This window comes from Neofelis nebulosa, chromosome 17 (genome assembly GCF_028018385.1).
Source record: "Neofelis nebulosa isolate mNeoNeb1 chromosome 17, mNeoNeb1.pri, whole genome shotgun sequence".
Lineage (NCBI taxonomy): Eukaryota > Metazoa > Chordata > Mammalia > Carnivora > Felidae > Neofelis > Neofelis nebulosa.
This window is the reverse complement of record NC_080798.1, coordinates 55,882,096-55,908,695: the sequence shown is the minus strand read 5'-3', so window position 1 is coordinate 55,908,695 and position 26,600 is coordinate 55,882,096. Positions and strand designations below refer to the sequence as shown.

The 26,600-nt window shown below is 44.1% G+C and overlaps 1 protein-coding gene across 1 annotated transcript in view; it reads right to left on the bottom strand.

Moving 5' to 3' along the window:
• Nucleotides 1-26,600, bottom strand: part of HSD17B2 (hydroxysteroid 17-beta dehydrogenase 2) — an 86,401-nt gene that overhangs the window by 9,799 nt on the left and 50,002 nt on the right. Inside the window, exons 3-4 of the mRNA XM_058706668.1 lie at nt 22,253-22,438; nt 136-273 (exon numbers count right to left, since the gene is read on the bottom strand). Of these exons, the coding sequence (XP_058562651.1) occupies nt 136-273; nt 22,253-22,438 (324 nt within the window). The remainder of the gene's footprint in view (nt 1-135; nt 274-22,252; nt 22,439-26,600) is intronic.

The window sequence follows — 26,600 nt, the reverse complement described above, 5'->3', positions numbered from 1 at the left end:
TTAAAAGAGGCCCATCTATCCCAACTCCTCTTTGGCCAACCACTGAGGAGTTTGGTTTGAGCTCTGTCAGAACAAAGGACCCTCAGAATCCCGTCCAGGATGAACGCTGAGGGGCCCCTGAACTGAGACACTTACTTGTTTTGAAGCCTCCAGGCTGGATGACAGAGACTTTAACTCCCCATTTGGAAAGCTCTTGTCTCATGACTGCTGAAAACATGGTCAGAGCTGCCTTGGATGAGCTATAGGCTGCCAGTTTCTCTATTGGGACCCCTCCTGCAGGAGTAATGAGAAAGAAAAAAAATTAGGTCTGAGGTTCTTATCTGTTCATCCACTAAGTATTTAAACAGGACCTACTGCATGCCAGGAACCTGTATGTGTGGTGGCCACAGCAGACAAGGGCCCTCTGTACCCAGATGAGTGCATATTCTTGGTCACAACTGCCCTCTGGCTTCCTTTGCTTCTGCTTCCCTGGCTGCTCCATCACAGTCCAATGACAAGCCATATAAAGGGTAGTCTGTCCCAACGTCTAAGCTAAATGTGATTCAGGTGGGTTAAAGAGGATCTGTCCCAGCCTCTGACCTTCCAGGTTGGCCAACCTCCATTCTGAGGTTCCAGGTGGACATACCTGGGGAAGGGGCACTGGTCAGCCCATTCCAGCACCTGTAGTTGAACAAAGTGGGTCTAATACTTGTCACAACAAAGGGTAATGCACACCATGGGGAACAATGGGACATTTCTGTATGAGGGAGTGAGAAAGGGCTTACTCTAGGGCTGGGTAGATGCTCTTCATGGCACCTGATCACACTTAGCTCAGAAGCTGGGGAAAACAGCCTGAAACTGGGTCTATCATCGGACCCGATGTTCAGGAGGAGCTATGGAAAGCAGAAGGAAAAGGAAGCCAGAGAAGTGGAGTGACCCTAATTGGAATAAAGGTCTCTGCAGGTGTAATTAAAGTGCAGATCTCAAAACGAGACCATCCTGGATCAGGATAGGCCCTAAATTCAATAATAGCTTTTCTTGTAAGAGACAGAAAAGGAGGAGACACAGGAAAACAGGGGAGCAGACCATGTGGAGATGGAGGCAGAGATTGAAGTGATACGGCCACAAGCCAAGGAATGCCTGGAGCCCCCACAAGCTAGGAGAGTCACAAAGGCATCCTCCCCTAGAGCCTTCAGAGGGAGGAGGCCCCGCCAACACCTTCCTTTCAGACTTCTGGGCTCCAGAACGTGGCAGAACAAGTTCCTTTGGTTGTAAGCCACCTGCAATTGTTACAGCAGCCTTGGAAAAGGAATGCAGATGTGTTCCTGGCATTCGTTACCTGGAGGACGCTGAGAGTGGGAAGGGGTGAAGACGGTGAGGGAGCATAGCACTGAGGGGACCTCATGGGGAACCCAGGGTGGCTGGTCATTAGGGCTCTCAGCTTTGGCAAAGGTTTCCCTGGTCAATAAAGCAAGCCCTGGACAAATGGCTAAGCAAGCTCGGATGTAGCCACACAGTGGAATACCACTCAGCCATTACAGGGTCCATTGAGAGGGGGGCGCCTGGGTGGCCCAGTCAGTTAAGCATCTGACTCTTGATTTCGACTCAGGTCATGATCTCACAGTTCATGGGTGTGGAGCATGCTTGGGATTCTCTCTCTCTCCCTCTCTCTCCCCCACCCCCTTCCCCACTCTCTCTCAAAAATAAATTAACATTTAAACAATTTTTTTTAAGTGCCTTAAAAGGAATGAACTTGAGAGGTGCTTGGCTGGCTCAGTCAGTGGAGAATGGGGCTCTTGATCTCAGGGTTGTGAGTTTGAGCCCCGTGTTAGGTGTAGAGATTACTTAAAAGTACTGTTTTTCAAATAGAGAGAGTGGGGAGGGGCAGAGGGAGAGAGAGAGACAGAGAGAAAGAGAGGGAGAGAATATTAAGCAGGTTCCACATTGAGCATGGGTCTCAATTTCACAACGCTGAGATGATGACCTGATCCGAAATCGAGAGTTGGACGTTTAACCACATGAGTCACCCAAGCACCCCAAAAATAAAGTCTTAAAAAAATGGAATGTTGATAGACACAACAGCATGGTTGAGTCTCAAAATAATTATGGTGAATGAAAGAGCCAGACAAAAACCAGTGCGTGCTGTATGATTCATATATTTAAAATTCTAGAAAATGCAAACCAATCTATAGCGATACAGATAGATCAGTGGTTACCTGCAGCAGGTGGGGGAAGGATTAGAAAGGGGGACATGGAAACTTTCGGGGATGAAGGACATGTTTACCATCTTGATTGTGGTGATGGTTTCCTGGGTGCATACATATGTCTAAATTTATCAAATTGTGTACTTTAAATATGAACGGTTTATTGTATGTCAATTATATCTCAATTTTTTAAGGGTAGGGAAGGGAAAGAGGGAGGGAGGGAAGGAGGAAGGAAGGAAGGAAGGAAGGAAGGAAGGAAGGAAGGAAGGAAGGAAGGGAGGAAGGAAGGGAGGAAGGAAGGAAGGGAGGAAGGAAGGGAGGGAGGAAGGGAGGGAGGAAGGAAGGGAGGAGGAAGGAAGGAAGGAAGGAAGAGAGGGAGGGAGGGAGGGAGGGAGGGAGGAAGGGAGGAAGGAAGGAAGGGAGGAAGGAAGGGAGGGAGGAAGGAAGGGAGGAAGGAAGGGAGGAGGAAGGAAGGAAGGAAAGAAGGAAGGAATGGAGGGAGGAGGAAAACACCACCACCTGGCTTCCAGAGACCATAGACATGTCAGCAAATGTCAAAGATGACTTCATGGGTATTTTTCTCTGCCTAAATCCCCCAGGACACTTGCACAACTATCTATGGATGGGTGGAGGACCTCCATCGTTTCCTGCTCTTACCTTTCCAGGCATCCCTGTCCTACCAGCTTTCCCAGCCTTTGGTGATTTCTCACCAAACCAAACATGGGTCCAGTTTTCCACATGTGCTTGTCTTTGTTCTTCTGACTTCAGAACTTTGCAAATGATTCCTCTTCCCTGCCAAAGTCTCTTATTCCTCTGGTCAGACCTGTTCCATCCATGGGAGAATATCTTCCTAGCCCTGAGTTCTCTTGGCCTGATTCCTACCTCTATCCAAACGTTAAAGTTTTCAGTGTATCAGAGACCACAAAATATGGCTCATGCTCACATCTAACATTTATTGAAGATCATTTATTAAGAGATACTTAAGTCATCACCTTATGATATGTAGTAGGTAGAACAAACTGTTGTCTGATAGGTTTTCAGCTACCTCTTCCCAGACCACTATAAAACACTGAGCTCACTTCTGCCCACAGGGAAAACATGACTGCAATGACCGTGATCTGGTTTGTTAAAGAGCAATCTCAGTAGAGACATTGGCCATTTCTAGTCATTTAATGAAACCATGCCTTGAATTTGATTGTCTACCCATGATGTGAAAGTCATACAATGCAATTAAAAGGAAAATGAGGGGTGCCTGGGTGGCTCCGTCGGTTAAGCATCCAACTTCAGCTCAGGTCATGATCTTGCAGTTCATGGGTTCGAGTCCTGTGTTGGTGTTTGTACTGACAGCTTGGAGCCCGCTTCAGATTCTGTGTCTCCCTCTGTCTCTGCCTCTCCCCCAATCACGTTCTGTCTGTCTGTCTCTCTCTCACTTTCAACAATAAATTTAAAAACACATTTTAAAAAAAGGAAAACGAGATGATAAAATGTATGGAAATGAATACATATAAGTACAGATATAATTGGGCAAATCTGCATAAAACTGGTAAGTTATCATTATCAGTATACTACTTATAATGTTGTACTATAGTTACGAAAAATTTAACCATATATACCCAGGTCAAAGGTACATAAGATCTCTCTCTATTCCTTCTTAAAACTTTGGCTAAATCTATGATAATCTCCATAAAAATTTCAATTAAAAAAGTGCACAGCATCTGCACCCCGTGTTTATTGTAGCATCATTTACAATGCCCAAGACATGGAAACAATCTAGGTGTCCATTGAAGGATGAATGGATAAAGAAAACGTAGTACATATGTGCAATAGAATATTATTCAACCATTAAAAAGGAAGGAAATCCTGCCATTTGCAACAACATGGATAGACCTTGAGGATCTTGAGGGCTTTGAGGGCATTATGCTAAGTGAAATAAATCAGAAAGAAAAAAGAGATAGTATGTAATCTCCCTTTTAGGTAGAATCTACAAAAACCAGACTCATAGATATAGGGAACAGGTTGGTGGTTACCAGAGGTGGAGGGTGGGGGTGAAATGGGTGAAGGCAGTCAAAATGTACAAACTTCTAGTTACAACATAAATAAGTTCCAGGGATGTAATGTACAGCATAGTGACGACAGTTAATGATAGTGTATTGTATATTTGAAAATTTGCTAAGAGAGTAAACCTTGAAAGTTCTAATCACAAGAAAAAAAATGGTATCTCTGTGAGGTGATGGATGGTAACTAACCTTTTGTGGTAATCATTTTGCAATATATACATGTATCAGATCAGGATATTGTGCACCTTAAACGAGTACAATGTTATATGTCAATTATATCTCAAAAAAACTGGGAAGTGGGGAGATGGGGAGAGCACAGGCATTGAGGTAGAGATACCTAGAATAGTTCATGCCAATTATCATCCTTATTCTTACATGATTATTAAAGCTTTGGTCTGGATCACATAATTCTCTTTTGGGAAATACTCATCCTTACCTCCCTGCTTTTGTAGGAAGGCTATCGATCAAAGGTTTTGTCCTTCTCATGCAAAGGGGCAGACTGGGCAGTCCCAATACCCCATTCCCTGGACTTGGAGATTGGGTTGGGGCTGAGCATGTGACCTCAGTTGAGCCAGAGTCCTGATGTAGATGGCAGAAGGGAGATGGCCTTATTGTTTATTCCCGGCTACGTAAGTATGCAATGGTAGAAAACTTGAACCCCCAGGCCACTTTTGCTACCACATCAGAGAAGGTAAGCAAAGGAAACCAGAGCAAGAAGAGGGGAGCAGGAGTTGGAAGTGGGGGTGTTGAGGGCAATAGGGAGTGGAGATGGGGGAGAGTTAGGATGATCCCATCTTAGACTTAGTTCTATCTAGTCAGTTGGTAAACTAATAAATTCCTTTTCCCTCTTCTGTTTTAGCTACTGTGAAGTTCATCCCTGTCACTTATCCTGGGCACCTGTATGGCTCAGTTGGTTAAGCATCTGACTCTTGATATCCGTTCAGGTCACAGTCTCACAGTTGTGAGATTGAGCCCCAAGTCAGACTGAGCATGAAGCCTGTTTGGAATTCTTTCTCTCTCTCTCCTCCTTTCTCTCTCTCTGCTTCTCCCCCACTCGTACTCACTTTCTCTCTCTCTCTCTCTCAAAATATAGCAAATGAACATTAAAAACAAATAAATAGGGGCACCTGAGTGGCTCAATTGGTTAAGCTTCCGACTTCGGGCAGGTCATGATCTCATGGTCTGTGGATTTGAGCCCCGTCGGGCCCTGTGCTGACAGCTCAGAGCCTGGAGCCTGCTTTGTATTCTGTGTCTCCACCCACCGCTTTGGCCCTCCCCCGCTTATGCTCAGTCTCTCTCTGTCTCTCAAAAATAAATAAATTTTAAAGAAAAATTGAAAGAAAGAAAGAAAGAAAGAAAGAAAGAAAGAAAGAAAGAAAGAAAGAAAGAAAGAAAGAAAGAAAGAAAGAAAGAAAGAAAGAAAGAAAGAAAGAGAGAGAAAGAAAAAAAGAAAGAAAGAATCCTAAGGCTTAAGTGATGAAATTTCGATCCAGCATCTGGCATCAAACCTTAAACTTAGGTTCCTGTCTTGCTTCAGATAACCTGCTGATGCTTTTTAAAAGTGATTTCTAGTTTCACAAAATTTTAAGAATTCCAGATCCAACGTTTCCATTTACTGGCGAGAAAGGCCAGTTAAAGCAACTTGTTCTAGTTTGCAACCCAGTTTGCAGGGCTAGACCATCCTCACTTCTCCACAATTTTATAGATGAGGGGAGTTTGGCCAGCTTCGAGGCCAGTTAGCAGAGGGGAGCAGTGAAGAGCTGATCTTTGAGCCAACACTGCCTAGGTTCAAATCCCAGCTCTGCCATTGATTAGTAAAATCTATTAAAATTAGGTACATAAAATTTTATGTTTATTTACCTCTTTTTTTTTAATTTTAAAGTTTATTTATTTATTTTGAGAGATACAGAAACAGCTTGACTACAGGAGGGGCAGAGAGAGAGGGAGAGAGAGAATCCCAAGCATGGTCTATACTGTCTGCACAGAACCCGATGCAGGGCTCAAGCTTACCAAACTGCGAGATGATGACCTGAGCAGAAACTGAAAGTTCGACCCAACTGAACCACGCAAGCACCCTTTATGTTTATGTACCTCTGTCTTTTAATCTGTAAATTAATAATAATGATAGTATATGTATCATAGAGCTGTTGTGAAGGTTGACTATATCAATATATTAGAATAGTGCCGGGCACAAAGTGAGCTCCATACAAGAGTGTTACTCAAGGTTTTCACAATTATCTCAACAGCCCAAAAGGCTCCATTTGTTTGGTGTTTCATAGATTAGTAAGTGCACCTGTTTCAGGATCTCCCACAGTACTTGTGATGTGGTTTTGGAGTGCTGGTGGGGGTCCCGAGCAGAAGGCCAAGAAAGAATTCTTGAGATGTCTTTGGTGCAAAAAGGTGATTTTATTAAAGCATGGAGACAGGAGCTATGGGCAGGCAGAAAGAGCTACACTGGGGTTGTGAAGAGTGACTGATTATATACTATGGAGCTGGGCAGAGGGGCATAAAGGAAAAGGGAGGTTTCCAAAAGGAATTTCATATGATAAAGAGGACTCTTAAGATACTGGAGGCCTTGTGAATTGTAGAGCTAAAGTTATTTTTCCCTTAGTAAGGCATTAACATTAAGACAGTTGGGAGTTTGTTGGAGGAATGTTTTACTCTGCCTATCTCGAATATTTGTCAGTGGGCTCCAGGTTGTAAGGAAATTTAATTTTACCTACATTTTCTTTATTCCCCATGCCAGTGGAGGGGAGGGTGATGTTAGGGCTCCAGGAAATTGACTCTATAGATTTCTAGAGATTGCCTTTTTTTCTTGTAACTCATTAAGACAGTTGCAAAGCAATGAAGACTCTTGTCTTGCAAGACTGTGATCTCTATCATTTAACCGCTTGTTTTTCCCTGTCCTTTGCTCTTGGGCAGCCAGGAGTGCCTGAGGAATGTCACTCAGATCCCTCCTGGTGGGGGGGAGGGTCGCTTGTGGGTGTTAGCTTGTGCTTTGCTATCAGATTGGCTCTGGCTCCTTCATCACTTGTTTAGTGGGTTCCTAGGACCCACCCTAGACTTGCTTGCTAACCAGACTGGCTGGCTCCGTCAGGAGGGCATGAGACTCTTGAGTTCGAGCCCCACATTGGGCATGGAGCCTACTTAAAAATAAATAAATAAATTAATTAATTAATTAATAAAATAAAATAAAATAAAATAAAAATAAAACCAATCCAAGTGATTATTTTTTTTCGACTACTAAACCTTGAACTGTTACATTAGGGTTTTGGTCACATATTTCTGAATAGGTGCGATCATGGAGATGCACTGTGTAACGGACGGCATGACAGGTGGTAAGAATTCGTCACATCCCCTGTTATCAACCTAAACAGAAAACACACTTGGACCAAAGAGTTAAGACACATTATGTTTTGTATGGTGTTGCACTCTGTGAAATTGACATTGTTAGACCATTTCTGACCTACCAAATGGCAGTCCTGGAAGGCTCAACTCATAGATGCAACCCTGCTGTTAATGTTTCAAATCAGTACCTGAGATTCCTGGGGGCATCAGATGAAGTAAGTGGAGATGTGCAAAGCTTGCTGTACAAGAGCCACACAGGGTCTCGGGGCACTCTCCCTTCCTGGCCTTATGCACCCCTTCATTGCCTGCCCAGTTAGATTTTTGTAATTTGTTTCATGTTTGTTTATTTTTTAGAGAGGCACACAGAGTACGAGTGGGGAAGGGACAGAGAGAGACAGAGAGAGAGGGAGACACAGAATCCAAAGCAGGTTCCAGGCTCCGAGCTGTCAGCACAGAGCCCAATGCGGGGTTCAAACTCACGAACCTCAAGACAGTGACCTGAGCCTAAGTCGGACGCTTAACTGACTGAGACACCCAGGCACCAATTGCCCAGTTAGATTCTTAATTTCTGGTTTTCTCTCCTCAGGTGAAAATCCTATTGCCAGAAGGCAGCAAGGCAAGAGGTTGCCACGAACTTGGTAAGCTTATTTCCATTTCTACAGAGGAAACTTGACTTCCAAAGTAGAGGGCTTATCCACCGGGGTACGGGGTACGGGGAAAGCTGGTAAGGGATGTGCAACCCTGGGTGTATATGTGGGTTACAGCCTTAATGACCATGCAGAGAACTGATGTAATTCCAAGGAGCTACGTCTTGGAAATTCACATACTCATCCACCAGCTGACATTAAATGAAACCAGAGAGACGAATATACACTTTGTGTTCGTTTTTAAATTTTGTTTTTTTAATTCCATAACTCAGTAGGCATAGTAGAATCACCTTGGGAACATTAAAACATAATAAAACAAAAAGGAATGCCCAGGCTGTACTCTAGAGCAATGAAATACAAACATTCTGGCTGTGGGATCTGAACATCCATCAGTGTTTAAATAAAACACTGCAGGTGATTTTAGTGTGAGGACAGTGCTCTGAGTCAGTGGTTCTCAGACTTTGGGGAACATCAGAATCACCTCGGGAGCTAACGAAGCACCCTGAGGTCAAGGTCCGTCAAGGAGGAAAAAGCCTAAGCTTTTGTGGTGTTCCCCGATTACGCAGGTGAATCTGATTTACTTCCACGACCCCAAGTTTTAAGCACCTCTGTCTCTTGCAGCTAATTGTTTTAGAACAGTTTTCATACTTGGTAGCCAGTTAGAATTGCCTGGGGAGCTTTAAAAAAAAATCTATTCCTGTCCCCACTCCCATGTGATTTAATTGGTTTGTGGTTCACAGGCTCTGGAATGTTTTAAAGCTCCCCCAGGTGATTCTAATATGCAGACAGGGTTGTTAAACACTTCTAAAGAACACCTCTGAAAATTTTCCATGTCCTCTGGACATGTAAATGCTAATAACAGCTTGCAATCTGGGGGGAAAAAAACACCCTATGATTTCTGTTTTGGCTATAGAAGGCTCACATATGATCTCAGAAGTTGGATAAGGACCTGGCAGTGTTTATCCCTGACCTATATCTCACAGATGTCAGAGAGGTGGGATATGTTGTGTTTCGGGACCGAAATTAAAGAAATTTTGTAATGCTATGCTGGATGAAGGCAGTTTTTGTGAGCTGTATAAACCTCGGTCAAAATATATTCCTTTCAAGTTACGTTGAGTGAAAGCCAGTCTCAAAAGTTCGCATATTGAATGATTTCGTTTATGTAATATTCTTGAAATAAAGTGATAGAGATGGAGGAGAGCAGATTCATGGTTGTCAGGGTTGGGAATGGGAGTGAGAGAGTGGATGTGGCCATAGAGGGTTATCTTGGGAGATCCTATGGTGATGGAACAGTTCTGTATCTTGATTGCGTTAGGAGTTACAGGAAGCTATATATGTGATAGATCTGCACAGACCTATGAGCACACACATAAACGAATGCAGATATAACTGGTGAAATCTCAGTAATTCTGTGCATCGTAGTAATGTCCATTACATGGCTTCGATATTTTTTAAATTTGTTTTAATGTTTATTCATTTTTGAAAGAGAGAGAGAGCACAAGCAGGGGTGGGGCGGAGAGAGAAGGGGACACAGAATCCGAAGCAGGCTCCAGGCTCTGAGCTGTCAGCACAGAGCCTGACGTGGGGCCCAAACTCACGAACCACGAGATCATGACCTGAGCCGAAGTCGGATGCTCCACCGACTGAGCCACCCAGGTGCCCCACGTGGCTTTGATATTTTACTATTGCTATGCAAGATGTTATTAGGGAGGTAAACAGGACTTGTTTGTACACTTCCTTGCAACTTTCTGTGAATCTATAATCCTTTCCAAGTGAAAGTTACAAAATACAAACTCCCTTTAAGACACGCTTAACAAGGGAGCCTTACTTACCTCCCAAGTAGGTCTTTGGCTGTACAAAGGCCCATAAAGTCTTCTAAAGTTTTGTAACTGAAACTAAAAATTTAAGTTTTTTGAAGTTTGGCATCGGAGGCCAAGAAAATAAGGCCTAGCCTATGTGAAATCTTAAAAAAATGAGAAAAGCCTCCTGAACAAGCTAGAGCTTTGGAAACATCTGCCAAGGTTGCAACCAAATTTAAAGTGACAGTATACCTCTTTCCCACCCCATCCCACACGTAACCCCCCTCACAGATGTGGGTAATGTAAAAGTAAAACTTTGCCCTCAGTGCAGCACTTGCTTAGGACACATCAACGTTGAATGTTAGGCTTCCCCACAACAGATTCTAAGTAGCCAATTCTAATAAATGATTCAGTACCTGGGGTGACTTAATACCCGGTCAACAACGGGACTTACTTTAACCGACCACATACAGACCTATGGACTCCTTCCCCCTTCCTAACTGCAAAATTTCTATCCTTAGTGTAGCCACCGTGACTCTAGCATCCCATCCCCCTCCAGAAGATTCCATGTTCCTCTACCCAGTTTGTCTCAGGGAAATATTCAATGACTTTGTTACCTGACAGTTGAATAAACTCAGCATTCATACTGTTGATACTGTTGGTCATGGACTAAAACCAAGGGAGACTTCAAATTACAATTTTAGAGTCTACAGAATTCTAGAGACCTTCTCTCTCTCCCAAGTGTCCTCAGACAGGGACTCTTCCTGCCTCTCTTGGTGTGGCATACACAATAAGTTCGTAACATTTCCTGAGGTTCTACCAGCCAAATGGCCTCGATGTCCTCTGAGGTCACACAGGACCTCAAAAACTCTTCAGTGCCCCTGGATCAACACAGGGAGATCCTCTCTTTTCTACCAAACACTAGCATATAGTGGGTACGTAGGAATTATGGGAGACAAAGGGTTTTACAAGTGACAGCAGCAGGCAGAAATATCGCAACCTTTCAGCCTGAGGCTGTATAGGAAGGAAGTCATATTGTGATTTATAATAAGAGATGTATATGGTCTTGGACCCATTTCTAGCACACAGCTCCTAAAATGCTTGGAATTTCCTAAGTGGTGACAGCAGCAAAAGTGTCTTGTTATGTTAATGAGGTGACAGGAGCTTGCCTAAAGGTGGGGACTGGTTGCTGAAGGAACCAACAGCTCCATTAGAGGGGCAGAACCTTCCCTCCTTTCCCAATCCCCCAGCTACCGGGCTAGGGGCTGCAGACTGATGGCCAGAAAACTTAATTAATTGTGCCTAGGTAATGAAGCCTCCATAAACACCCAAAAGGAGGAGGTTTGGAAAGCTTCCAGGTGGTGAACACATAACACACAGATTCAGAGAGCATGGAGGCTCCCTGGCCTTTTCCTATGCTGTGTCCTATGTATCTCTTCATCTAACTGGTGATGCATAGCCTTTAATGTTCTGTGTAATAAACTGGTAATCTAGTAAGTAAGCAGGTTTCCCGGGTTCTGTGAGCAGCCCTAGCAAATTAATTGAACCCAAGGAGAAGGTCGTTGGAACCTCTCTTCTACAGCTGGCGGGTCCAGAGGCACAGGTGACAATCTGGCATCTGAAGTGGGGGTGGGGGGACAGTCTTACAGGACTGAGCCCTTAACCTTTAGGATCTGATGTTCTTTCCAGGTAGATATTGTCAGAATTAAGTTGAATTATAGGACAATCCACAGTAGAAATGGGTATAGGATGACACTCCTTTATTTATTTATTTATTTTAATTTTTTTTAACGTTTATTTATTTTTGAGACAGAGCATGAACGGGGGAGGGTCAGAGAGAGAGAGGGAGACACAGAATCTGAAACAGGCTCCAGGCCCCAAGCTATCAGCACAGAGCCCCACGCGGGGCTTGAACTCATGAACCGCGAGATCATGACCTGAGCCAAAGTCGGACGCTTAACCGACTGAGCCACCCAGGCGCCCCGAGGATGACACTCCTGTATATGGCGTCAAAAAGAAAAACCATAGGCCCCAAATGAAGTCGCTTATGCTAGGCCACATCACCAACAGGAGGCTTAATACCTAAAACAACTGTAGTTTCAACTTCCTCCAGACATGTAGTCTTACCTGGGTCAGTCGAGGGTTTTCTCATCAGCACCAGTGAGGTAATCTGTCACATACCCTCCCCACCACCCCCAAAGGAAGATGAAGTCATGATAAGACCCTCTAACCCCTTAGGGAAAGTGAATTTACCAGAGGCAATCCTTTCTTTTCTTTTGCTAATAATCTCCATACCCCACCCTCCTTCCTATAAAAACCTTCCGTTTTATGCAACTCCTCAGAGCTCCCCTTTACATGATAGATAGGGTTCCCCCTAATTCATGAATCAGTTAATAGAGCTACTTAGGCCTTTGAAATTCGCTTTGTTGAATTTTTGTTCTTTGTTAAAGAACAGGGGTCTGGGGTCCCATGCTCACACAAACTATCTCATTCTCTAATACCTTCCTAAAACAGAACTCACTTGACCTTTTCTCAGGAGAATGTAATGAGGACTCCCAGCCAGGGTCTCCCTCCTCCAAGGTGATCTGGAGTCAACTCAGGCAACAAACTCCATTCCTTTATTGAGTTCTTTCAAGCTGGAAACACAGACCAGGCACATGGTCCCAGGGGAGGCAGGTTTGCTAAACTCCTTGAGGCCTGGTTAGCAGAAATTTGACACTAATAGTATCTGGTGGCTCCCTTGTAATCTGACAGTCTCCGGGGATGTGACAAACTATTTGAGTATCAAAGTCTGGGACGTTGTCACTCCAAGTGTGGTTGGGAACCAACCGCCGCTGAGAATCTTTAGAAGGACAAATCCTCAGATCCCACTCGAGCTAGGGCTATTGAATCAGAAATCTTGGGGGTGGGCACAGAATTTTCTTCGTTATTGTGGTAAAATACATACAACCTAAAATTCACCATTTAGCCATTTTAAGGTATACAATTCAGTGGCATTTAGTACATTCACAATATCATGTAAGCATCACTGCTGTCTAGCTCCATACCATTTGCATCACACCCAAAGCAAGCCCCCTCCATCCCTTAAGTTGTCCCCTCTCATTCCCTTTCCTCCTCCTCCCCCCCCCCCCCCCCCGCCCCAATGCTAATATGCTTTCCATCTTTCTGGATTTGCCTCTTCGGAGCATTTCAGATAAATAGGATCATCCAATACATGGCCTTTTGTGTCTGGCTTCTGTCCCCATAATCTTTTCAAGGTTCATCCATTCTGTACCATGTATCAGTTCTTCATTCATTTTTATGTATTAATAATATTCCAGTGTATGGATAGATGACATTTTGCTTATCATTTCAACAACATTTGGGTTGTTTCCACCTCTCCCAATATGAATAATGAATGCTACGAACATCCGTGTACAAGTTTTTGTTTGAACACCTGTTTCCTGTTCTCTTTAGTATATACGTAGGACTGGAGTTGCTGGCTCATATGTAATTCTATGTGAAACTTGTTAAGGAACCACCAAATGTTTTCCACAGAGGCCGGGCCATTTTACATTCCCGTCAGCAACTCATGAGGGTTCCGGTGTCGGCACCTCCTTGTCATCAAGTGTTGGTTCTGGGTTTTTATTTTGTTTTGTTTTTTATAGCCATCATAGTGGGCATGAAATGCCGTCTCACTATAGTTTTGATTTCCTGCCGTTGTTTTGAAGTAGCCTTCCTGGTGATTCTAATGCATGTGAAATTTGAAAAAGTTGTCCAGGGACCAGGAGCATCCACTCAGGAACTAGTTTCTGAAATGCAGGCTCTTAGACCAGTTAGGGTCACTCAGTCAAATTCTGCATTTTTTAAAAGTTTATTTATTTATTATTTTGAGAGATAGAGAGCACGTGCACACACTTGGGCACAAATGGGGGAAGGGGAGAGAGAAGGTCCCAAGCAGGCTCTGCACTGTCAGCATGAAGCCTGATGCGGAGCTCGAACTCACAAACCTTGAGATGACCTGAACTGAAGTCAGAGTATTAACCCACTGAGCCACCCAGGTGCCCCAAATTCTGCATTTTAATAAGATCTCCAGGTAATCAAGACACACACACACTGGTGTCTGAGAAGTGTTGGTGAAAGAAACATCCCTAAATTGCTGACATTTCCTGGTCATCATTTAAATCTTCTCGAGTTAGGGCCTGTGTTTTTAATGCCCCATTTGTCTAATATATTCTTGTTGGACAGTCTGGAAAAGTCAGAGGAACGTAGACCTTGGAGTCAAAGAAGCAAACCCAGTTTTCAACCCTGACTCCAACACTCACCAGCTGGTTGATCCAGGCTAGTGTACTTGATCTAGAAAAGGAATTAATATCTGCACCCGGCACACTTTAGAATTAAGATTTTAGGCATGTGTAAGCATCTAATACAACTCAGCACAGAGAAGGTCACTGAGTCTGGTTCTACCTCCTCCCCTTGCCCAACATTAACCCTGCTTATTTTGTGAGAGTTTTAGGGAAGCAGATCTCAGCTGTGACCTCCTCTCACATCACTGAGCAGCTGTTTCCTTAAGGCAGGCACCTGGCAAGAAGTTCAGGCTTGATCCCATAGTCAACTTTGCTGGACTAAGTATGACCTTGCTCGAGGCTGGAACTCTGCAGGACACCTATAATTTATCGACTTGTAAGAACCTCTTGGGCCACTTACTTTGATGAAAAGTAATTTTAATGCATTTTAAATAGCTCAATGGGGTGGGCAACTATTACTTTCTCTCAGTAGAGAGGTCCTGCTTTTACTAGTGTGCTTTCTATGCACCTGTAGCTGGGCTAAGCACTCAGAACGCACAAATGCATTGAAATCTACAGCCAAGACCAGAGGTTCTCTACTGGGGGCAATTTTGCACACGTGTGCACTTGCACACACATGTACACATGCTCCCCTCCTGCCCTCCCCCCGCCCCATGTGGCAACATCTGAAGAGTTGTCATCACCGGAGGTGGGTGCTGCTTGCATCTACTGGGTCAAGAACACCGACGCTGCTAAATATCCCGCAGGACATCAGACAGTCCCACACAGAAAGAATTCGCCTCCCCTCAAATACCAATAATACTGAGGCTGAGATATGTTGCCCCAGACTCAGGCATCACCCAAGAAACATGCTGCATCACTCTGTTGTGGACCGATGATAAAATCGACTCAGACTCGTAGAAAAGTGGGGTGACCAGTCTGCAATTACCCAGCAAGTAAATAGAAGAGCAGGATGCAAACCACAACTGGCTGAACATCCCTGGGGTCGGAGTTGTTGTATAAGGTTTGTTTTCAACCATTCTTCTTCAAGCATAGCCTGCAACTGTTTACTCTGCAACTTAAGGGCAAAACTGGCCAGAAAAGGCTCTCAGAACTCTCAAACAAAGATTTTTCAACTGCCCTTTGTACAATCAATCAGAGCTGCCTCCCAATTCCTCTAATACTTGGTTCAATATTTATCCAACTGCCTTGCAGGGATTAAAGAGCTATTCTGTTTCTGTGAGAGGGATGATAAACACGATTACAGGGTTAGGTTTCTCCTAGAGCAGGTGTGGTCGGATGTGGAAGTAATGACCTGTGGGGGTGATGTGTCCCCGGGGGCCAGTGTGTGACAGGCAGTGGGCTGGATGGAAGGTAACTCGGTGTCACAGTCAGGGGTGGCGATGCCAGTGGCTGTCAGGATAAAAAGCCCTGTACAGGCGCAACCACGGCCAGTCTCAGAGAGGCCCCTCAAGTCTGCCACCTGTCCGGTGCGAGGCTGCTGCTTAAGCGCGTGTCCCTGCATATCGTCTTAGCAGGGCCCTCAGAAGAAGTGGTTATTCTTATCCCCAAAGTCCCATGAGGAAGCTGCAGCCCAGAGGTTCAGGACTTTGTTCTGGGTCACTAGGTTGTCGGTGGTAAAGACAGTTTCCAAACCTGGGTAGTTTGTCTCCATTCTAGGAGGCTGGCTTCCTCTTCCTTTTGAAACCTGATTCTATCTCCAGAGCTATGTGGTATCTCTTGCACCCCTTCTGTTTCTTGTTCTTTCTTTGGGGATGGGAGATGAGGGAGAGGAGGGTGTATTCACCACGTGGTGGACTCTTCCCCGATCTCCTGGAAAAGATGTTAAAGAAGCTGTGTTTCCTCCCTACCCCAGTCCTATAACTTCCCATCCATAGGAGTGGATTTAGATGTAGAATGGGGCAACTGAGTGGCTCCAGTCAGTTAAGCATCTGACTCTCGGTTTTGGCTCAGGTCATGATCTCATGGTTCGTGGGTTTGAGCCCTGTGTCAGGCTCTGTGCTGACAGTATGGAACCTGCTTAGGATTCCGTCTCCCTTTCTCTCTGCCCCTCTCCCTCTCTGCCCTCCCCCACTCACACTCTTGTTCTCTCTCTCTCAAAATAAATAAATAAACACTAGATATAGGTTATGTTGACCTTATTCCCACCTGGGAACGGGGGTAAGGTTGGTGTGATCATATAGTAGTGGGGTTAACAGGAAGAGGAAAATGGTGGAGGTGATAGCTTTGGGACAAGCTCTTGAGGTTCTTGGCCTTGTGGTTGGCATGGTGGTAACACATGAGAACCAGCTGAATCAACAGGGGAGGCTGTGGCTTGGTGAATCAATGTGGAGCCAAAGTTCAAATTCCAGTTCTAACTGGAGGGCCAGTCACATAACTCTTCTGAACCTCAGTTTTCACAACTCCGAAATGGGGATACTAATACTTGGCAGAGTTCTTGGGATTATAGATCTGATAGTACCCAACAAATGCTTGAAGTATAATGAATGCTTCATAAGAGCTGTTAATATTTATTTGCCATCTACTCTATGCCAGGCACTGTTCTGAGTACTTTAACATTAGTTCTAAAGGTACTTAATGGTCATAACTATCCTGTGAGGTAGGTTCAATTATTATCCTCACTAACACCACTTTAGAAGATAAAAAAAAAAATCAAAAGTGCAGAGAGTTTAACCGACTTACCCAAGGTCGTGGAAAGTGATAGAGCTAACTCTCACACAGAGTTTTCTTTTTTTTTTTTTTAATTTTTTTTAACGTTTATTTATTTTTGAGACAGAGAGAGACAGAGCATGAATGGGGGAGGGTCAGAGAGAGGGAGACACAGAATCCGAAACAGGCTCCAGGCTCTGAGCTGTCAGCACAGAGCCTGACGCGGGGCTTCAACTCACGGACTGCGAGATCATGACCTGAGCCAAAGTCGGCCGCCCAACCGACTGAGCCACCCAGGTGCCCCTCACACAGAGTTTTCAGGGTGCACACAAACACTTGAAGGTTCAATGCAATGTTACGCACTATAGCAAAAAGTGGGAACAACCCAATGTCCATCAACTCATAAATGGATAAACAAAATATGGTCTACCCATACAGTGGGAAATTACTCAGCTTTAGAAAGGAATGGAGTTCAGGGGCAACCTGTGCCTGACTGGCTCAGTTAGAGGAGCATGAGATTCTTCATCTCTGGGTTGTGACTTAGAGCCCCACCTTGAGTATAGACATTACTTAAAAATAAAATCTAAATAAATAGATAAATAAATAGGAATGGAGTTCTGATGCATGCTACAACATGGATGAACCTTAAAACTATGAGGAAAGAGAGAGCGGGGAAGCTCCGGCCTGCTGAAATTCTTTGGAAGGAGAACAGAGCATTTATAAGTGTTTCCGTTAAAACGAGTCTTGTTGTATAGGGTATAGTCCTTTCTTCCATCTTTGCACAAAATCTTTAATGAAATCTGTTCTGAAGATCTGAGCCAATCTGAAGTTGGCTTTGCTTTGGGGGGAATGCAATAAAATGCTGTGTCAACTCAACATGGTATGAAGGATGAGGAGTGAAAGCTGTCCACAGGGCCCTGGGTTGCAGAAGGGTGGAAGGAACGGGTATTCAGGTTCAGAGAAAAGTAAAATGTTTGGAATAGGAAATTAGGTACATGTGCTAAGTTGTTAATCAGAAATAATTAAAGTTTGACATATAGAAAGAGCCAAACTGGGATTGTAAAACGTGCACTTATCACTGCGGCGAGAATTGGTGCCTTGTTGCTTAAACTGAATGAAATGTTGACAGTTCTTCAGGAGTTTCTACCGCAATACTGGAATTGAACATATTGGCCCAATAAAGTGGAAATTAAACAAACAAACAAACGAAAAAGAATTAATGCCTTGCTAGGAAGGATGTCTGTCTGGGAGTTAAAACTAATGAGAGATATCCTCCAGGAGTGCTTGGGAGGCCTGGGGCAGAGTGAGCCTTGAAATGGAAAGCCTATGTTGGGTATTAGAAAGAAAGTCAGCCCTACAGTCTTCCCCTTCACCACCACCACAGCCCCCTCTCCCTGGCTAGGGTGGGAAAGGCAGTGGAGAAGTGTCGATGGACCTCCATCCATCTTTGAAGAGACTGGATGGGCCCAGAGGTATTTCACCTGATATCAACCCAGGTGTACTTTCCTACTGCTTCTAACGGCAAATTCCCACAAACCTAGTGGCTCAAACAATAAAAATGTATTAGCTTACAGTTTCGAAAGTCAGAGGTTTCACTGGGCTAAAATGAAGGTGTCAACAAGGCTGTGTTCCTCTGGAGTCTCCAAGGGAGAATCATCAGTTCCTCTGACTTTTGCCACTTCTAGAAGCCTCCTGCATTCCTTGGCCTCTGGTCCCTTCCTCCATCTCTGACTGTGACTCTCCTGCTTCCCCCTTATAAGGACCCTTGTGTCTGAACCATCTAGATAATGCAGGATAATCTTGGCATTTCTAGCTCTTTTACTCAATCATACCTGCAAGGCCCCCTTTGCCAGGTAAAGTCACATATTCCAGGTTCCAGGAATTAGGATGTGCATGCATTTGAGGAACGATTATTCTTCTTTTCTCTTAATATTTGTTTATTTTTTAGAGAGAGAGAGAGAGAGAGACAGAGTGCAAGCAGGGGAGGGGCGGAGAGAGAGAGGGAGACACAGAATCCCAAGCAGGCTCCAGACTCTGAGCTGTCAGCACAGAAGTCGACGTGGGGCTTGAAGCCACGAACCGCGAGATCATGACCTGAGCCAAAGTTGGATGCTTACCCAACTGATCCACCTACGCACCAAACTAGCTACCTACTCATACCAGCCTGAGACACTTTATTTGGGGTTATTTGCTATGCTGCACTGGATTACTGGAACAGAGTTATCAATTCCAGCCCAGCCCCTCCTGGCTGATGTAAACTTCCATGATAAATCTACCCCAGTGAAATTCTTGTCATGCAGAAGGTGGCACGGATACCAGGCTCATGACAACCTGATGGGCCAGGGCTACAGTGAGCTCCTTTGGAGAACATTCATTAGTGACTGATTCCCTATCTCTCTCTCTCTCCATGACTCCTACTTCAAAATGAGAAAAAGACCAGGAAGGAATTCCTAGATAAGCACGTTTTCCAAAATTGCTTTTATATTAACTTTGCCAAGAGATGCATCAAATTGACATCACGTTGGATGCTAATTTCAATGGATTGGTTGGTTACATATTGTGTTTTATACTTGCTTTGACTCTCCTGATCCTGTCTTACATTCTAGCTCCTTACCCCCCTGCTCAAAATATTTTCCATTGTTCTGTAAAACTCTTGTCAGCCAAATGCAAGGGATTTCCTTATTTTGTTTTCTGCTGCATTTCTCTGCTCTTCCTCACTGGAGGAAACTACAAACATCATTTAAGAGTTTTGCTCCTATCTTTTTACAAACACCTGCCTATGAGGTACATATGCTTGCCATCTGTTTTGATTTCTTGCCACTGCCTTAACAACTTTATAAAATACCTTAGGTGTCTTCCGTGTCCTACAGATGAACTTCATTCTAGAGTTTCTTTGGGACATAAGGATTTAAAGCTGGATGTGATGAAGTAAGACTCCATACATCTTGGTGACTGATTGGATGGGAGAAAGGAGGGAAAGGCAAAGGGAGAAACAAATAAAAGAAAGCTCAGGGACATCTGGGTAGGCCTGTCGGTTAAGCATCTGACTCTTGATTTTGGCTCCGGGCATAATCTCATGGTTTGTGAGTTCAAGCCCCACACCAGGCTCTGTACTAACAGTGCAGGGCCTGCTTGAAATTCTCACTCTGCCCCTCTCCTGCTCTCTCTCTCTCTCTCTCTCAAAATAAATAAATAAACTTTAAAAAAAAAAAGAAAAGAAATCTCAAAGCTCTGAAATTTTAAAGACCAGGAGAAAAACCAAAAGAAGGGCAGAAAACTTTGAATTGCCGATGACAACTCTGGTTTCAGATGTGTTGACTTGGCGATGATGGTAAGATGATAGAATGGAAATAGTAAGGCTAGATGTAAAGAATTTGCACATCCACCGTAAGAATAAGAGTGAAGGTATTGTGATTTATTTTTTTTAACACTCAAGTGTCCCTCCAATGGAAACAGAAGAGAGTACGAAGACTTGGTTTAGAAAAAGCACTAGAAGCCAAGTTGGAGATGCAGGAACAGGCATGTTCCGTATTGTAAACTCTTCATTCCCTCATTCATCCATCCATTTTTCATTCATTCTCACACTTGGATTTCTTCATTTATTAGTTGAGATCCTACATGCCAGACCCTGTGCCCATAGCAGGTAGTGTGCCTATTAGTGATAACTAAAGTACAGTCTTAATGAATGAGCTGCTCAAAGTTGAAGGCAAAGAGAGAAAAGAGCAAAGTTTGTCAGTGTGCCAAGAAGCAGGCAATGATCAGTTATTTCAGTAAATATTTGTTTAATGAGTGAGGCAAGGAGTGTGTGAGAATTTTTCAGAGGTACCAGGCTGTGCCAGGGAGCTGAAAAAGGTGAGGTTTCCACAGAGGTAAAAATTTTGAAGGCTAAGTTCAGAAGAAAGATAAGGCTGAAATGTTGCAAATGTGTTTTCCCAGGATTTGTTCACTTAGCGAGGTAGCAAGAAATTGGAACTATTTCAGGATTCTCATACAAGTTAAAATATAATACTCATTTCTGTTAACCACCTTAGCTTTCTTTCCCCATTCTCTTTCTCCTCCCTCTCTCCTTCTTGTTGTTCTTCCCTTCTTTGCTTCCTTTCTCCTCAGGCCAATCACCAACTTAGTAACCCACATTCACGTAGTTAAGTTCAAGGAAGTTGCTGAGTTAAAGGTAGGAAGGAAATATGATGAACGGTGATAATTGCCTAGTCTATACAAAGAACCTCACCCCAAAAACCAAATAAATGAAATAAAATAACTAGTGGACCCTTCATTTAAAAAAAAAATAATCTTGTTTGGAACCAACTGATCAAACAGTGAAGAGTAGTGGTGTTCCTCTATTTGAAGGCAGGATCCTAAAGTCCAAGCCCCCACCCCCTTGGCTTCCCTTTCACTCGTGCAGTGGCCCGAAAGACAACCCCATGGACATTCCCAAAGCCAAGTCAGGATCTAAGGAACCCCAGTTTGAAAATGCCTGTTTTAGGCGCCTGGGTGGCTCAGTTGGTTTAGTGTTGAGCTCTTGATCTCAGCTCCGGTCTCAGTCTCAGGGTCATGAGTTCAACCCCTGTGTTGGGCTCTGAGCTGAGTGTGGAGCCTACTTTAAAAAAAAAAAAAAAAAGAGGGGGGGAGAAAGAAAGAGAAAGAAAGAAAGAAAGAGGAAGAAGGAGAGAAGAGAAGGAAAGGAAAGGAAAGAAAATGCCTGTCCTAGAAGAAAGGATGTAATATCACATACATGGGCTTGTTTATGAAAGGGAGTTTGTTAAACCCTGGACTCAAGTTGTTGACTATCTGTTCTTTGAAATGGAAAAAAAGTGAGTCATCAAATGTCACACTCTTGCCCAACTGCCTTGAGATTGCAAAATATTGGGAAGGATCTTATGGAAAACACCACTGGGCAGCCAACAGGGATGTGGAGCTCCATCAGTGCCAACAGTGGGGACGTTCGCCTACTCATCTTACAAATGTGCCCAGTTCAAAACAGATTACCAGTAACTGTATGCAGGATTTCCTGTCCAAATCTAGGAAGCTTATGGTTATGAAGATATGTAAAACCTAAATCCCCAGTAATGAGTAGATGACGTAAGAGGTAAGCGTTTGTACATGAAAGGATTTGAAAGGGAAGGTTTTATTGTATTAAGATGAACGGTAAACATACAATTTGACTAATCTCGACCCAGCCCTGCAGAAGCCTGTCCTGCTTTCTTCTTTGGTCCACAAAGAATGCAACAAGCCACATCTTGCACAACAGGCACCGTATAACCTTGTGGGGAAAGGCCAACTCACCTGCCATGCTGCTGATGTTCACCAGCCTCCCCTTGGATTTCCTAAGAAGAGGCAAAAATGCCTTTGTGACCTCCACGGCCCCAAAGAAGTTCACGGCCATGCATTGTTTGTAGTTAGTCATGGGAATGAGCTCCCCATCCGCTGGTAAGCCAATGATCCCAGCATTGTTGACCACAGCCCACAGTCCTGAGGACAGAAAGGAATGAGTTTAATGTCTCATGATGCTGGAGAGCAGGAAGATTTTTAACACTTAAAGCTCCAGAGTCTAAAAGTCCCCTTTCAGGTTTAGGATCTAGGCAGATCACTCAAACTCTGACCTCAGTCTCCTCGAATACCTAAAACCACCTCCTTTGGGGTGGGGGCGGGGGGGTTGTGTAGTGAGTAGATTTGAAATATTAAGCAATGTATTTTTGGAGGTATTTTCTTCTCCTTCTAACACTTTCCTACATCCAAGCAGCTAGATATTTGCTGTATCCGCAGAGGGAAGCAGCAGCAAGGGGGATAGTAATAAGGGCCTACCTCATGTTTCTCCCTCAAAGTAGTGGTAGAGACAGTAGAACATCCTTAGGACCATGCGGGATGATATAGAAGCCTGTCTTCCCTTTTCCCTAAACTAGAAGAGATCCCCTAATCCAGGGAAATGAGACAGCTAGAGAAGTGTCGAGAGCTAAGAAGATGGCAGAATCTCTGAGCCCTAGTCCCTTCCCCACCCAGCCTAATCCTATTGATTGCATCAGAATCACCCAGAGGGCTCGTACAAACAGACCGCTGGGCCCACCTCCAGGGAATCCCATTTGGGGGTGTCTGGGATGGAGCTTGAGAATCTACATTTCTAACGACCTCCCAGGTGGTACTGATGCAGGTCCGGACCACACTTGGAGAAGCCCTCTTCCCAAGTGGTGGTTTGCAACCTTGACTGCACATTAGGATCACCTGGGGGTGGGGGGAGCACTTTTTAAAACCCCAGTGTCCAGCCACATCCCAGCCAATTACATCAGAAATTCTGGGATAGGGAAGAGAAGGGGCCTTGACACTGATAGTTTCAAAAATTCCCCTGGGGATTCCAATGTATAAGCAAGCTTGGGAACCACTGCCCTAAATGGTGGGAAAGAGGTAATCCAAAAAGTCCTAATGTCTTTTAGGAGGTGGGCTCTATAGCAGAAGTGAGTGACCTGGTTCCTCTTTACCTGGGAGAAACAGAGATGACAGAACCTGGGGTATGTTTATTCTCTGAGTTCCCTGAGCCCCAGCCTGGTTTACAACAGTGGCTCTCAAGATGTGGTCCAGCACAAATGGGAACTTGTTAGAAATGCAGATTCTGGAACCCCACTTCAGCCCTGCTAGATCAGAAGCTAGCAAGCAGAAGTTGTTGTTGAAGCTCAGCTTCTGGTGACAGACCATACCGTCCAAGTGATGTCAAGTGTGAGAACCTGTGTTACGGAGAGAAGTCGAAGGAGCCTCAGAGACACAAATGGCAGGAAGTCCAGCCCTAATGGTGCCTTTTGGATGGCATCAAGAAGGTAAGTGGCAGCCAACCTGTGCAAGGACTGGACAGATTGTTGGACGCCTCAGCAGGAGTCAGCGTGAAGCATTGACAATCAAAGAAGAAATGTCTCCTCCCCAGGAATTTAGATGCTACCCTGGGGAAACGAGGTGAAAGTTTCATTTGAAATGGTTTTTGCCACATGGCAGAGAGATGGCTCAAATACAGAGTTGAGTCACAGAAAATAATGCTACATTTCTCACACACCTGAGCTGGGGGTCTGATATTTATACACAGTCGTGATTGGGAGCCCTAATTGAGATGATGCCTGACGTAGTAAGAGCTCAACAGCTATTATGAGGATGGTGATGGAGGAGGGGACGCCTCTGCTGAATTCATTCAGCCTGATGTACACCTTGGACAGGCAACATGCAGCAGCTTGAGAAGGCACTAGAATTGGGGTCGCCAAACTTTTTCTGAAAAAGGCCAGATAGTGAACAGTTCTGTGTGAGCACTACTGTTTCAGCTATGCTATAGGGTAAGAGCAGATGCAGACTTCATCTGTAAATGAATGGGAGCAGGGCCACCCTAAAGCTGCATTTATGGACATTGACATTTGAATTCCATATCATTTTCATTTGTCAAAATAATCTTCTTCTTCTGATTTTTTCAACCACTTAAAACTGTAAAAACCTTCCTTAGCTCAGAGGCTGTACAAAAACAGGTGGCATTCTATATAATGTTCTTTAAATGACAAAGTTAGAGAGAGAACAGATTTGTGATCGCCAGGAGTGACAGATGAGAATATGGCTCTAAAAACGTGGCACGAGAGAGCCGGGTGGTGATGGAATAGTTCTGTTTTGATTGTGATGCTCTTGTACAAAGCTACACACGCATGTGCGCGCGTGCACACACACATGCTTATATGTATAGCTGGTGAAATATAAGCTCTGTGGCTTACACCAATGCCAATTTCCTGGTTTTGATATTGTACTGTAGTTATGTAAGATGTTAACACTGGGAGAGGCTTGGCAAAACACACACAGGCTCTGCCTGACATTTATTTGCAACTTCCTACGAATCTACAATTTTTTCAAAATAAAATATAAAACAAAACAGAACAGGGCCATAGTTTGCCAACTCCTGCCATAGAATTTTAAGATGGCTGATAAGCCCACTCTACCTATGGGTCGTATTAACTTTAAAATAAGTAATATTTACTTATATAATAATGTGCTGTGTAGGAACACAGCACAGTGACAGCTCTCTTACAGAAGCTGACATTTTCTCGTTTGTCTACAGGTCCCAGAGGGTTCTTCAGGAAACCTCCTTCTTGGTGATTTTAAATTCTGTGTTTCACTGCTTCACTTCCTCTTTGAGTCGAGAGGCTGAGGTTGAGAGAGACCTCAAGGAAAACGGACAGAAGGCATATTGATAATTCTGCCTCGGAAGAGGGTGGCTGTCCAGAATTCTGGCCACAAAATAGCATGGGCTCGCTCATTGGGAAGTGTATTCCCCCACACCCCTTCAAGCATCCCTGGATGCTGGTGTAGTATTTCCATATCTATAGCCCATTGCTTTATCCTTCAGTATGGTTAATACTGCCCCTCTGGGCCTCACTAGAGGGGTCTGTATCGAATATCTTATTGAATAGACACCATGAAGTCCCTTTCTTAAGAGGGACAAGCTCAAATCTCTGAGACCACAAAAGAGCAGGCCAGGAAGACTACTTTTCTAGAAAATGACCACACATTGCTAAACTTGCTGAAAATTAATCCCTAATAACAAAAAGTCTATTTTTCTTTCCTCCTCTCACTTCTTAGATGCTTGCTGAATATTTATTATATGCCAGGGACTGTGCTTAGTGTTGAATGAATGGAAAACAGAAGCCCGTACTGAATGCCTTCCTCATGTCAGGGACTCTTCTAAGTGCTTCCTATATAACTACATCTTCAACTGCCAAATGAAGCAGATAATATTACTCTTTTTATGCTGAAAATGTCAGCAGTAAAGAGGATATAAGCTGCAAGTGCTTGAGGCCTCCACGCAAAGCCCCAACGTGAAGCCAACCAGGGAGAGAGCAGGGTAAGAAACAGAGACTGAGCCCTGATGACATTGTTTAAGGATCCAACACGCCTGAAGCTAACCTGTCATTTCAATTACGCACATACATTCCTTTATACGTTAGCAATTTCAACCTGGGTTTGTGCCACTGGCGTCTGAACGAATCTTCCTGGGAACATAGTTGTGATTCTCAAGGAACCTGGTGGTGAGGAGCAGGAGATGGACAGATATTTATAATCAGTAATGCAGGTGTATGCAAGGTATAACAAGTGAGCGTCCAGAAGAGAAAGTGAATGGTGTCACTTGGATCAACAGGAAGATCCTGCGCGAGATGTTATGTTTGAGCCAGGCCTCCTGTGGGAGTAGAGTCTGCAGTTGGACAAATCAAGAGTCTTAGAAAAAGGGAGTAGAGGCAAGAGGGAAATTTTTGGTAAGAGGAAGCTGCATGTACAAAGATATGGCACATTTCACATATTCTACTCTGGAAACTGATCAGAATTTACCGAGTGGGCCAATAGGTATTGCAGATTAAGGGTTTGTCAGCGGCCATTATCCTGAGAGCTTTCAAATTCTTGTGAAGGGGTTTAGATTGTATTTGGTGGCAGATAGAGACCCACTGGGTTATCTGCAGGTCTAAGTGACCCCCCAGGCTGCTGTCTTGGATGACTGACTTCATGCCAATGCCAACTTCTGAGCTGTGGAATGAAGGAGGGTAAGCGCATTTGCAGACAGGCAACAGGGGAAAAGATAATGAGGTCAGGTTTTAGCAAAGGGAGGCGGGATGTCAGGCAGACAGTTTTA